The 13,205-nt window shown below is 38.0% G+C and overlaps 1 protein-coding gene across 2 annotated transcripts; it reads right to left on the bottom strand.

The window, feature by feature from the left end:
• Positions 1 to 7,440: 7,440 nt before the first annotated feature.
• hmgb1b (high mobility group box 1b) lies at positions 7,441 to 10,009 on the bottom strand. 2 transcript variants are annotated; one of them, XM_053320478.1, is made up of 5 exons: positions 9,890 to 10,009; positions 8,686 to 8,845; positions 8,411 to 8,556; positions 8,143 to 8,317; positions 7,441 to 8,017 (listed from the first exon to the last, which is right to left on the bottom strand). In XM_053320478.1, exons 2-5 carry the CDS (start codon positions 8,830 to 8,832, stop codon positions 7,883 to 7,885), a joined length of 603 nt encoding a protein of 200 aa, XP_053176453.1. In that variant the 5' UTR covers positions 8,833 to 8,845; positions 9,890 to 10,009; the 3' UTR covers positions 7,441 to 7,882. The 2 variants fall into 2 exon arrangements, with proteins under 2 accessions (XP_053176453.1, XP_053176454.1); XM_053320479.1 differs by having other exon boundaries at positions 8,686 to 8,842; positions 9,892 to 10,002.
• Between the last annotated feature and the right edge of the window lie 3,196 nt (positions 10,010 to 13,205).

The raw sequence follows: 13,205 nt of genomic DNA, 5'->3' as shown, positions 1-13,205 counted from the left end.
AATACAGCCACGGGGCATTTTGAGGGGTACAGAATGAAAGTATTGCTTTTCCATAAAAAAAAATATTTAGTCTGAATTAATATTTTTTTTAAATTTTGACGGGTTCGACAATGACGTTCTGTGTACACTGTACCAGCCAATTAGCGGCCGGAATTGCGGGTTGCCAGGGTTATCTGTTGTACCGGTGCAGCTACTGTAGGCTGGCACTGGGTGAAATGGAGTTGTAAACAAGCAGAGCCGTGTTGGACTTACTAAAACCAGCGTTTTTTGCTCTCAAGTACAACTTTTCATCACAAAACTTCGAAGGTAAGACAGAATATCTGTTAGTCGCTGTAAATAAGTGGTTGTTTACCTTTGTATTCTTTGGCTGCTGGTTCACTGAGTTTTTAGCGCAATAATAGTGGTATTGTTGAACTCGCCAGGGTCTTAGCTTTCATATGAGATGCTATTTGTTTGTGTACCATGAAGTATCAAAACGGTAGAAATGGAAATGTGGAGAGTGGGTTGACTTTCTGACGCTATTCGGATTTTGATATTTGATCATTAACCTCTTAAGGCACGCTGTTCCGTTCACGGGACGGGACAGATGTTAGGAAGTAGCCACACGTTCTTCTGAATGTTTTAAACACCAACCCTTAAACATATATATTCATGCCGTACATAGTTGGAAAGTTTAGATTGACCTGATTCATTCAAGACCACTCACGACTTATATGGTTGCTCACAGCCGTAATAGTATTAGCGATTAGCTCGGCTAGCCCCTGAGCTAAGTAAGAAAAGCTATAATGCCTACATACCTTCAAAGTCTTCCCTTTATCCACAACGATCATCTTATGACTCAGGACTTTCTGTACAGCTCGCCAAGTATCCATTCTTGTGAAATATGAAATCCGTTTCCTTCTAACCGGAATACTTTCCTCAATATGTCAACATGTATTTAGTCCAACACGTAATGTAATAACACAAATAACAAACCATATACGTTCCCTTTTACGTCATTTCCTGACCTGCGCGTCCATCTCAGAGTACACGTGACTAGATGTTTACGACCGTGAGCCTCTTCTGCTTCTGACGACACCACACACAAGCCAATCAGTATTTAGGATTAGGCAGTACATGCAGAGACATTGCTGCTACTCCCATAATGTAATGTACCTCGGTGGTTTCAAGTCGGTTACAGCGAGGGTATGTTCGCTTCCTGTTTTCAAAATAAAAGCACCTCTATCGTTATGGTTTTCTTAATAATAAAAGGCAACGGGTGTTTTATTTTGTGAAAATGACCGGAAGTGCGTTACTCGCTACGGCTAACTTGAGCGGCTCCGAATTCGCAGGAACAAAACTTTAAGCAGATGTTATTTGGACAAATTAGCGTCACATTGTGGATCTAAAGGGCTACTTTACTTTCTTCCTAAAAAGGTTAGACATGTGGATAAAGTGGTGTATTTACAGAGTTAGAGCTAAAATAAAATCCGGCACCGGACCTGGCAACCCAACTGCTGGAATTATTTTTTGGTTGTTGCGACTACGATCTCGAGACATTAGATGGCGTTGTTCTGCTCATTCTACATATTCTACCTTTAAATGACATTAAAGTAGGCCACCTTACCTTATTTCCCCATTGACACCCTCATCGATGTCAGATGCCATTATCATGGCAAACACAGTGCCTTCAGGGCTGTCCTCAGATACTATTGTGTTATAGACTTCCTCAGTAAACTCTGGACGGTTATCATTAACATCATCCACAACAACATGTATGGTCAGAGTACCTGTTAGGGGTGGTAATCCTTAAAATGAGAAAGTAAAGAAAGAACTATTAAATCATTTGACGTCCTGATATTTGAAGGATTACAGAGCAATACATTATAAACGTAGAATTATAATTACCTGAATCAACAGCAATGACAGTCAGCATGTACAATGATTCCCTCTCCCTGTCCAGGCTGTATGAAATTTGAAATGTGCCATTGGGAGACATGTAGAATAAACCATCTCCATTTCCTGTCTGAATGAAATAAGTCAGCTGACTGTTGACACCTAAATCATTATCCAAAGCTGAGACCTAATAAAAAACAAAGAATAATGAAAAAATTAACACCCAAATAAAATCTATGCTATTAACATTCAGTGAAATCTAGTACCTGATGTGTTAGCTGAGAGGGGTCCTCTTCATTCTCCAGGACATGCAGGATCAGTGTTTCTGGAGAAAAGAGGGGTGCAAAGTCATTTATGTCCAAGATTGTGACACTGATAACAGCAGTGGTAGACCTTGGCATGTCCCCATGATCTACAGCTGCAATGATTAAGGTGTAGTTTGAATCTCTCTCTCTATCCAGTTTATCCATGACTGTGATGACACCTCGAACTGTGTCCACGACAAACGGACTCGTCTGGGTCAACAGGTAGTGCACTTGTCCATTTGTCCCAATGTCGTGATCATAAGCCTGAACCTGCAATAGGCTCGTTCCTCTGGTGATGTCCTCTCTCACTGTCAGGCTGTAGGTGCTTTGTAAGAACTCAGGGTCATGGTCATTTACATCCTCGACTTTTATTGTGAGATTAATAGTGGTAGCCATCGCGGGTGAGCCTTTATCAGTAGCTGTTATTGTAATAGTCAGCCTATCTAACTGTTCTCTGTCTAATGCCTCCTTTAGGTATATTCTTCCATTTCCATTATCGATGCTGAAACTGCCACCAGAAGTGTTGTTTAAATAATATAAAACCTCTCCATTGGATCCAGAGTCTGCATCCTCTGCATGTACAGTTATTACCACAGAATTAAGTGCAGTGTCTTCTGCTACACTGACACTTCTGGATGACACAAACCATGGCGCATTGTCATTGACATCCTCAACCACAACATTAACATATGCTGTGCTGGTGAACTGTGACAGTAAAGGCTGGGCACAGTCATTGGCTGTCACTGTCAGATTGTAGGAGGATTGTCTCTCCCTGTCTAACTCTGTATTCAGACATAAACTACCAGTGGGGGTTATGAAGAACACTCTCTCCTCATCGCCACTGACCACTCTCAGGTTCAAGTCTCCATTGTCACCTGGCAGAGAAGAAAAGATAATGAATTACTTTATCACAATAATAAAAATTGCCTTAAGATAGAAGTCTGGTTTACAAAATTGTAGCACATCACCGATCCTGCCATATGTAAATCCTATAATGCACCTTGCTTAAGCATTAAAGAGCAGCTAACAAAAGAAGCCCAGTGTCAAACTTCACTAGATAAATCAGAGTCATATCTTGATGTTCCAAATGTGGCATCTGTGACCAAAAAAGTTTTTTTTTTCTTCACAGCTTGGGAGTACACAAGCTGACAACATGACTGGCAGATTGAACTCTTGTGTATAATTTAAATCCAATTAATGAGGGGCATTTTTGTTTTGCTATCATTTTTATTGCTGTGATAAACTGGATGAATCATGGATGAAGATCCATGCCAAGTACAGACATTATATTAAATGAGTGAACTAAATGCTCAAATTTGCTAAAAAAACAAAAAACATAGCATAGCATTTTCTTAGCTTTGGCTAAAAGTTGCAATGCAGTGAAGGTAGTGAATTTGACCCCTTTTCATAGCTGAAGCAATGTATTGAAGTATTAAAAAAAGGGTCTTTCAAAATGAGTCCTGCTTTTGTAGTTGTGAGCAGTACGTACAGATACATATATTTTCACCAGATAATGATGTCGTATTGCATTACTGTTGGTCAGCCTTTTAGCCAGTAATTAAATAACTGAACATTAAAATACACTTAAAGGTTTTGATGCCTACTCTGTATACTGTAGTGAATTATCTTAATAGTTTATGTTTTGATCAATAGTGCTTATAAAAAAAATGCTATTGCTGCTTGTTTTTAACAAGCCCAGTAATTGTGCCCTCTAGGGGGAATAGTTTCCATACATGTATCTTTTTTTTCCTTTTTGTAAGAAACTCTAGCATAACATCTGAACTGAAATAGCTGTATTTCCCACAACTTTACCCAGCGGGCAAACCCCCATTTGATATATGCCCAAGTTGATACATACCCTGTATTTAAATGCTATAGAAGACATAAGAAGTGGGACATTTACTGAATGCCAGAAATGTACTTTGTTCACTCACCATCATCTTTATCTGACACATTTAAGGAAAGGAAACATGTGCCAACCCGAGTATCTTCCAGCAATGATGCAGAAAAGTTATCCTCACTAAAAACAGGGGGGTTGTCGTTCACATCCAACACATTGAAGTACACCCTGACACTGGATACCTGCAAATCCCCCTGTTGCACCACCACTGTGAGAATGAAGAATCTTTGTGTTTCGAAATCCAGGCTGCGGGATAAAAGAAACTCCCCTGAGAGGGGGCTGAGAAGGAACAGGTTTTCTCCATCATCCTCCTGCACCGAGTATGTGATAGTCGTGAGACTTTCAAACATTGTTTCCACCTTTCCCACAACTGTTCCTGCCAACACATTGAGTAATGAATTATTGTGCAATCTAAAAGACACTGGAGTGAAAAGAAGTATATTAAAAATAGAAGGAGCTGAAGAAAGTATTAATCTAAAATCACAGCTTAAATAAGATTTCATTTTTAAAAAAACTATCATGTAATGTTTTTGTTTTTATCTTCTTGCTGTCAACAAACACATATATTATTGCCTAATTGACATGGAGCTGGCCTTCCTCCACAGATGACTAACCTGGCACCGTGTCTTCTTTCACTTCAAATGAATAGACAATTTTGGAGAAAGCCATCTGTGATCGCCATCTGTTTTCAGAGTGTAAGCTGACTGTGTCATGCTTGGGCACAGCATCAACAGATGTATCAAACCAGGAGGGGAGCGTATGCTGCCCTAAGACGGTATCTGCAAACTGTTTCTCGCTGCTCACATTCACTGCATTTCCAGATGAAGGTTCATAGGAGGATACAGTCTGAGGAAACAGAAAAAAGGGGGGGGAAATGCATATTTCACTTTCTTGTTTAAGTGAACTATGCAACTTTTCAAATATTTCAATAAACTGTAACATTATAATTTTACAAAATATTAAAACCTGCTTACCAGAAAATGAAACATAAAAATTGTATATCTTCTCCAGTGTCCAGCAGGGTCCATTATAAAGTTTACTACCTAAATGCCCCTTACTTGGTCGCAATTGCATGTAAGAAAATGAGCTCCTGTGCAAAACAAAGCAGACATGGTGATAAAAGTCCTGGAAACTGCACCACATTACCTCCACACAAGCCTGACAAATGGAAAACTATAAAAGCTGTATCCATAGTGATTACTCAATCTTCTCAGTTTGTAATCCTGACTGACACGCCCCTTTGACATCACTCTATGCAAATCCTGCAGCAGAAAAAGTACTCTGGGGGTCCGAAATGTGCAGATCAAAAGATTCAAAGTTTGTTATTTCTATACTTGTATGCATTTCATAAGAAAAGATGCTGAATAGCCTTGAAATAAATCAGTCCTTGCACTCTTTAGAAGTAAAGGAAAAAAGTAGTAATAATAATAAAACCCACTATGTTTTGCTGAATCAGTCTGTTTTATATTCTCTCCATGGATTTTGCTATTGAGGTTCCTCAATGTAGAGATGAAATGGACCCTTTGAACAGTTCCAGATCCAGTAAGGTAGCCTAGAGGGAGCCTTTTTTGCTGCATGTCAGATGGGGAATTCTTTCAGAGTGCAAGGCATTCAATCAATGGGTGAAAGAAGAGAAAGGGGGGAAAAAACCCTGCCGCTCTGAATCACAGGTTTCAAAAGAGCTTAGACATGACACTGTAGCACAGAATGTTAACTGAAGTTTGATTAACAGCTTGTTACCATGTGTACCAACATAACAGTCTCTTGGGGCACATGCAAATAATTAATTTGAATATATGGCTTAATTGCAATAAGAATATAAATGAATGTTTCTATTGTTATTCACAATTAAACTACTGTCTCCTAGGTGACTGCACTTATGGTTCACTGAATTACTGCTGGTACATATAGGAGCAGGACCACCAACTTTATAGTGTTTTAAATAAAAACCTTTTAACCCTTATGGTAACTACATGGAGTTGTTTCTGTGATAGACCCTGCTGCAAGAAGCCCAGTGTGGCCTCATTAATATTTGCAAACACTTCTGAGAGGACAGTTCTTTGTACGGCAAAGGGCAATGTGGCTTAGAAAAGTCTGATAAATGGACACGTGAACCTCCCTTAAGTGACTGTGAGGCCATTATGACTGTGAGACTGTCTCAAATTACTTGCTGAGGGAACTCAGTCCAAGCTAAAGACCACAAAAGGCTCCTGCTCTCACTTACTAGTGAATCATACACACAAAACACAAAAAGGACATTTCTCTTAACACTGGGGTGATAACCAAAATAAATGCTTGATTTGATGTTTTAAATAGGATCAATCAAATTTAGCCAACAGTTGGGATCCTCCTTATGGCAACAAAAAACTGACAATACATTCTTATGACCATTAATTATTTGTAAAGTATGTCAGTGAAAATAATTGAATACCTTTTCAATACTGAGAAACATACTTTAAGTATATTGTATAGAAAAGTTTGTCCTTGCTCCTAGCTGCTTTACATTTTACTTCATACAGCGCCACCATCTGGATTCAGGTCCATCTGACTTTAATGATTAACCAGAAAGACCTCGTTCACTTATCAAGCTCATTTAGAGGGAAATAGAGTCTGTAATTGTGGTTCCAAAGCACAACATGAGATACAAACCATGTAGTGAGATAACTTACTTACTCCCAGGTAAATTACTCATGGAGTGCACCGATTCTTTATCTGTTTTTGGACCTAACTTAATCTGCAAAAGCTCATCAGTTAAGCTTTATTTTTGCTGTTCTGCTGGTTAAACACATCTCTGATTCAACTATATTCATTTGAGGCTGGCTCACTATACAAACATTTATGTTGTATTTTTTTCTCAATTAATCATCTGATATTTAAAAAGTCAGAAAATGTTAAACAATTTCAGTGACCGTTTCCAAAACCCCAGATGCAATTTAAAATGTAATAGTGTGTCCTGACCAACAGCCCACAAACCAAAGATATAGTTTACTGTAAAAGAGGACCAAAGAAGCCATATAAATTCATATTATAGAAGCTGGAACCAGAGCATTTTACGATTTCTACTTTTAAAAAATGACTCAAAACAATCAGTTATTAAAGTACTTAATTTTTTATCAATCAACTTTTCAGTAAAGCTCGAATTACTATTTATCAGCAGAAAGAACAGCTTTGATCTTACACTTGGTTATTGATCAGCTACACTTGTTTGATGAAAAGCTCCAAACCCCTTTCAGTATTGTAATTATTCTTATATAAACCTGAAAGGCTACATGTTCTTCAAGTTGGATGTGTAGTGAGTGACAGGTGGTACAAGAGGCATCAAAGGCTCAAATACAAGGAATAAACAAGGCAACAAACAAAACCTCTTAAAAAAACGACCTTTATTGAAGACATTCTTGAATGTCGACAGCTGCATTTGATATTAGAGTGGTATTCAAAGAACGATAAAAAGACATTGGGACAGCACATAAAAAAATATTTCTCAAAAACAAAGAAAAATACACTACCAACTCAGAAATCTCATTTTTGAGTTTTAAACACCTAAAGACTAGTTACTCTTGGGATACTTAGTCTTCCTAAATTGTTACATAATATGGCAGGGATAAAGAACTACCACTAGAAAATCTCAAACTCAGATATGTAGTGTTAACTTTACAAAAAAAAGGAGAATAACACTGTACATCTTAAAAACATTAAATATACACATGTTCTTGTTCAATTTGACTTCTGTTTCAAGATGGTGAATTGATTATATAAGAGTTATATGGCATAAACAAAACTTCAGGTCCCAACCCTGTGCAAACTACTCGTCATCGTCATCATCGTCGTCGTCCTCCTCGTCCTCTCCCTCATCTTCCTCCTCATCATCGTCATCATCATCTGCTGTAGCAGCTGATGCTGAATCCACCTTGCCTTTCGTGCGGTAAGCGACGATATCCTGGGGGGAAAGCAAATGTTTTAGTGAAAACGAGGCCTACCATTTCCTGTATTTCAAAGTCAATAAACCCAATTTATTCAAGGCACAAAAATCAGTTCAGCTTCAATTAAACAAAAGCTGTTCACCTTGTCGTATTTCTCCTTCAGCTTGGCGGCCTTCTTCTCATATGGCTGCTTGTTTTCTGCAGATGAGCTGTTCCACATCTCTCCCAACTTCTTTGCAGTGTCCCCAATGGTGAGCCCTGGATACTCACCTTTCACCTTTGAGCGAAAGTCTGCACAAAATAGGAAGAATGCAGACCTGCAGAGGGAAAAATGTGTTAGTGTTCCAAGTTATTGTAAAAACAACCAAAAAAAATGAGTTAGTCTGCAGCAACTTGATTATAGCGCATACGGTGGTCTCTTGGGGGCATTGGGGTCCTTAAATCGCTTCTTCTTCTGCCCCATGGGAGGAGTGTAATTCTTCATTTCCCTCTCATAACGCACCTTGTCTAGTTTGGCCATGTCTTCAAACTTGCCTTTCTCTTTCGGTGACATAGTCTATGGGGGGAAAAAAAGCAGATTATTACACAATCTAGGCTTCAAAAATAATATTGGATTAAGAAAAATATTGTAAAATAAAATAAAAAAAATAAAAAATAATGTATTAATCTCTGTAATGTATTCTACCTTCCACCGCTCAGAGCATTTCTTGGAGAACTCTGCAAAGTTGACACTGGCACCGGGATGCTTCTTCTTGTGCTCCTCTCGGCATGTTTGCACAAAATATGCGTATGAGGACATTTTGCCCCTCGGCTTCTTTGGATCCTTCACCATCTTGGCTTACTAACTGAAAAGTGAAAAGGAAAAAAAAAGGACAATTTGAATTAAATATTGAGCAGCACAAGCAGTATCTAAATATCTCCCTGCTCAATTGTCTGCCTCTTGCTTTGTTGGGTACATCTATTGTTTCAATCGTGGGCTGGGAGGAGGGTGACTAGGGTGACTGATGATCCATTGTATGTAGAGGTCAAAATGCTGCCTCTTTAACTACTAAGATACTCCAAATGTAACTTCATATACTGGTGCTGCTTTACTTTTACTATCCACTCACATTCATAGTATATGGCTAGTAAATATCCGCACACGCAGTATATAGTAGCCTCCTGTACAGCGTGTGGCAAGCGAGCTCTTTGATTGTGAGCTAGCTGTTAGCCAGTATGGCTCCGCTTTTTGCTTTGTGTCCTCATGCTGTGAAGCTAGGCTAGCTAGTTTTTTTCTTAACAAACAGGCTCGTCATCGTGCTCGTTTTCATGATTATTAAAATGGCTGATTAGCTCACCAACAAAGGTTAGCATACTGCTTTTAGGCCTCAAAATTTCAGCGCAAAAAGGCCTGCGTGCACAATGCAGATTATTGCATTTATAATTTTAATCAAAAGTGGCGATGATCCCGAATAAAGATGCTCTGCCTGTATCACCGCTGTCGGGTTGCTTCAGCACCAGTCAGCGGCGTTAACTTACATGAGCCAACAGCGAGCAATACGAGTTAGCATGTCGCTGTTAGCTGGGAACACGTTAGCGGACATTACGCTAAGTTAACCCGAGAGTGGCCTTAATTTAGCCATTGGAGGAGGGGGCGATATTATTTAACGTGCTTATAGTATGTGACCACAGCGTATGTCAGTGTCAGACTATACACTATACGTCGCTGTGATAGCAAAACAATGTTTACCATCAGTGCGTTAGCATCCTATTCAGCTCAGTCATGCCACTAAAAATTTACAACACCGATGTACTCGACGGAAAATACATTACAGCCCGCTGTTTCATTCATTACAGATGATGTTACATACTAGCTGCTTGGTTAATAGGTGAACATATATGACGCTTACCCCTAAAACGCTATATGAGGCCGGCTGTACGTCGTTACGTCTGAAACAATAGGACTATATCACCATCAGTGCGCAGTCCTCTGGCTGCGAGAGTCCCTCTGTGTTTATCCTATGTGTGGGGCTACGGCTGTCGGACATTGGCTGCCGCCAACTCCGCTGAGCCTCTTATTGGACACTGGCTGTCTCAGCGCTGCTTGTTGTGCGGTTGGCTGTCCACAACACGACGAGGCGAGGCAACACGATGGCGCTAAACATGAATATCACACAGTATCCACTATCCAGGTAATAAGAGAAAGATGCATGTAAGTACAATGACGTTAGGATGGTAAAGAACAGCACAATAGTGAAGTGAAAGAAATGACGCCATTAAAAGTGCACACAAAACCAAATTAACTATTCTTAAAACTGTGTACAGAGCTACATTATACACTCACTGGCCTCTTAATTATTACACTTTTACAATCTAATTCAATCTAATCTAACAGCTCTGCTATAAATTCTACATTTATGAAGTTTATGGGTCAAAGACGTGTCACCTATATGAATTATACTCAAGAATAAAGCCAGTAATTATTTTTTATTGTGATTTATATAAATGTACCATAGAAAAATGTAATTCAGTGTGTCCATTTATCATAATCATATGGTTCTATATTTTGTTTGGACTGTCAGAAATATAATTACCCAGAAAAAATGACATTATTTCATGTTTTTCATGCATCATTGGTACAACATTTACTACCTTGTACTGATTTCTTTTTAAATGTCTTTTACTTCATCCTTGTTTTGTCTCTGTGAGTCAAAAAAAGACAAGTTATTGTATTATAATATAACATATTGGTGCTACACTGTATGACAATATTTCATTACACTGAAAGACACATATCAAGATGGCCCAAAAATGTTGGTTAAATGTGATTCATTTCGCAACAACAATAATAATCCTATGAGCAATTATCAGCAGCAGCACCAGTTTCTTTTTTTTCTTTTTTAAGTTAAAAACTGTATACAAAACAGGATAATGTGTCTACAGTATATAGCAGAACAGTGAAGTGGAAGAAATTACACCATAAGTAAAAGTGCACACAAAACCAAACTATTCTTACAGCATCAAAACAGTGTACAGAGCTACATTATACACTCACTAGCCTCTTTATTAGGTACACTTGTGCAATCTAATTCAATCCAATTCAACAGCTCTGCTATACATTATACATTTATGAAGTTTATACATAACATTTTTGTTAACATTGTCAAGAAGTTGGTATGTTTACTTTATGTTTATTATTGAGGTGATAGTAGGTGATGGTGATGTACTAGGGTGAATTATGTTGAATGATGTTTCTAAAATTGTGTTTACTCCATTAACATACATGAAAGGAATAAAATATTAGGAACACCAGTCAATATAATGCACCGCAGCATGCCACCACCACTTAGTACAACCTCAGTAATAAACATAAAGTAGAATTAACACATTTTTTGACAATGTTAACAAATCTGAAAATGTATAAACTTGAAAAAGTAGAATTTATAGCAGACCTGTTGTATTGGATTAAATTAGATTGCACAGGTGTACCTAATGAAGTGGCCGCTCAAATGTTCTCATTAATTAGGCTACATCAACCTATATAACATTTTTTAATTAATCAAATATGTTATATACAAAATATAAAACAATGATTAAGGAGATTTTAGGTCATAAGATATCTTGTATCGTATGTGCTTGTACTTAAAATGTCCCTGTTTTAATTCACAATACAGCTATACCAGCATTTTCCCTGAAATATTAGGTCTTGAGGTGGGAAATTGGTGGTACAGATTTCCCTGAATATCAATCCCTGCACCCATTAACAAATGACCCCATGCAGATTCAGGGATAGATGGCATACTGTATGTGAACGAGGCTTTATTGAACACTGGCCTGCTTGTGCTGTCTAACTGAATATGAGTGAGTCTGTGAGTTAGAGTGAAAATAAGACTAAAGATTAAATGTTTTGGAGGATTCCTCTCTCTGACTTGTCTCTTTTATATGAATGTACGTATTGTTGTTGTTGTTTAATGTTTTTTTTCTGGCATAGACACCTTTATTAGCAGTAGAGAGACAGGAAATCACAAGAGAGAGGGAGGTGTGACATGCAGCAAAGGTCCTCCGGCCAGGATTCGAACTAGGGTCAGCTGTGTATGTGGCATGCGCTCTTAACCACTCGACCACCTGCACACCAATGTACATATTGTTAAAATATTAACATAATAAAATGTAAAACATTGACTTTCCCTAAAATAAAAGAGCAGATGGGTGCTAGAATCTGAACTAATTGACATTTTATAAGATGATCCCATGTTTTGTCAATTTAAATCTCCCAGCTATTTAGTATTCATATAATAGCATAGGAGTTTTATAGTAAAATATTTCTTTGTAAAATGTTATGGATTTGAAGATCAGTCAGAATAAAATGAAATACACATGTAAAGTTACTTGCCACTAATATCAGGGACAGAAATAAATAATGCATTTCTTGAATTTTTTATGCAACATCCCTCCTGCTGAGCAGCTCACAGCCATTCAAATGTTGTAGGTCTCCATAACCACAATGCCTAGAGACATGCTGGAATCAGCTCTGTCTGCATACAGATATATCTCTATTTATTGTAGACAGCGGCTCAGACTCAGGCCAAGGGTCTACATTTACCAGTTTCCCATTTCAGCAAGAAATCCATGAAGTGAACTTTCATCTGGAATGCAAATGAAAAGGTGTTCATTACACCGACGACAACCATAACACCTGGTACCAAGGCAGTGGTCACCAATGGCAACAAAAGGTAATGTGAAGCCAAGATTTGAAGATAGAAAGAAACCAACCTGATAACAATTTAATCTAAATTTTGATTAGCATTTGATTTATTGTGTACTGTTGCAGAGTTGCATGGATTAGTATTATTTTTATTATTATTACTGCTCCAGTAGTTTGTATTTCATATCTCCTTGCATTGGGTAATTTTAGTTCCTATTTGCTGTTATTGTTGGAACAAGTATCAGTATAGCAAGGAAAGTTGGTTGTATTTACTGTCTAGTCATGTTGGATGGTGAGAGTTTTTTTAAAAAGAGTACGCCTGCTTATATCCACAGCCCAAAATGACAAGAATATGCTGTATATCAAAAATGCTGGGTTACATTTCAAATATTAAAATTGTTTTTGCAGAGGGGAAACAGTGGTGGGATCCCTATGAAACATCTCAGAGAAAGAGAATTCCATCTTTTGGCCAAATTTAGCTGCAGAAATTCTGCCGTAAGTTCTTCTTATGGATCTCTAGG

Source organism: Scomber japonicus, chromosome 6 (assembly GCF_027409825.1).
Source record: "Scomber japonicus isolate fScoJap1 chromosome 6, fScoJap1.pri, whole genome shotgun sequence".
NCBI classification, from domain to species: Eukaryota; Metazoa; Chordata; class Actinopteri; order Scombriformes; family Scombridae; genus Scomber; species Scomber japonicus.
This window is presented reverse-complemented; position numbering and strand designations above follow the sequence as displayed.

What these genes read in the sequence shown, in the direction of transcription:
- hmgb1b (XM_053320478.1), bottom strand. Translation starts at nt 8,832, where the DNA reads ATGGTGAAGGATCCAAAGAAGCCGAGGGGCAAAATGTCCTCATACGCA. An exon ending in AATGCTCTGAGCGGTGGAAG is followed by an intron (nt 8,557 to 8,685) that starts GTAGAATACATT and finishes TTCCCCCCATAG; the next exon opens with ACTATGTCACCGAAAGAGAA. An exon ending in TGAAGGAGAAATACGACAAG is followed by an intron (nt 8,018 to 8,142) that starts GTGAACAGCTTT and finishes CTTTCCCCCCAG; the next exon opens with GATATCGTCGCTTACCGCAC.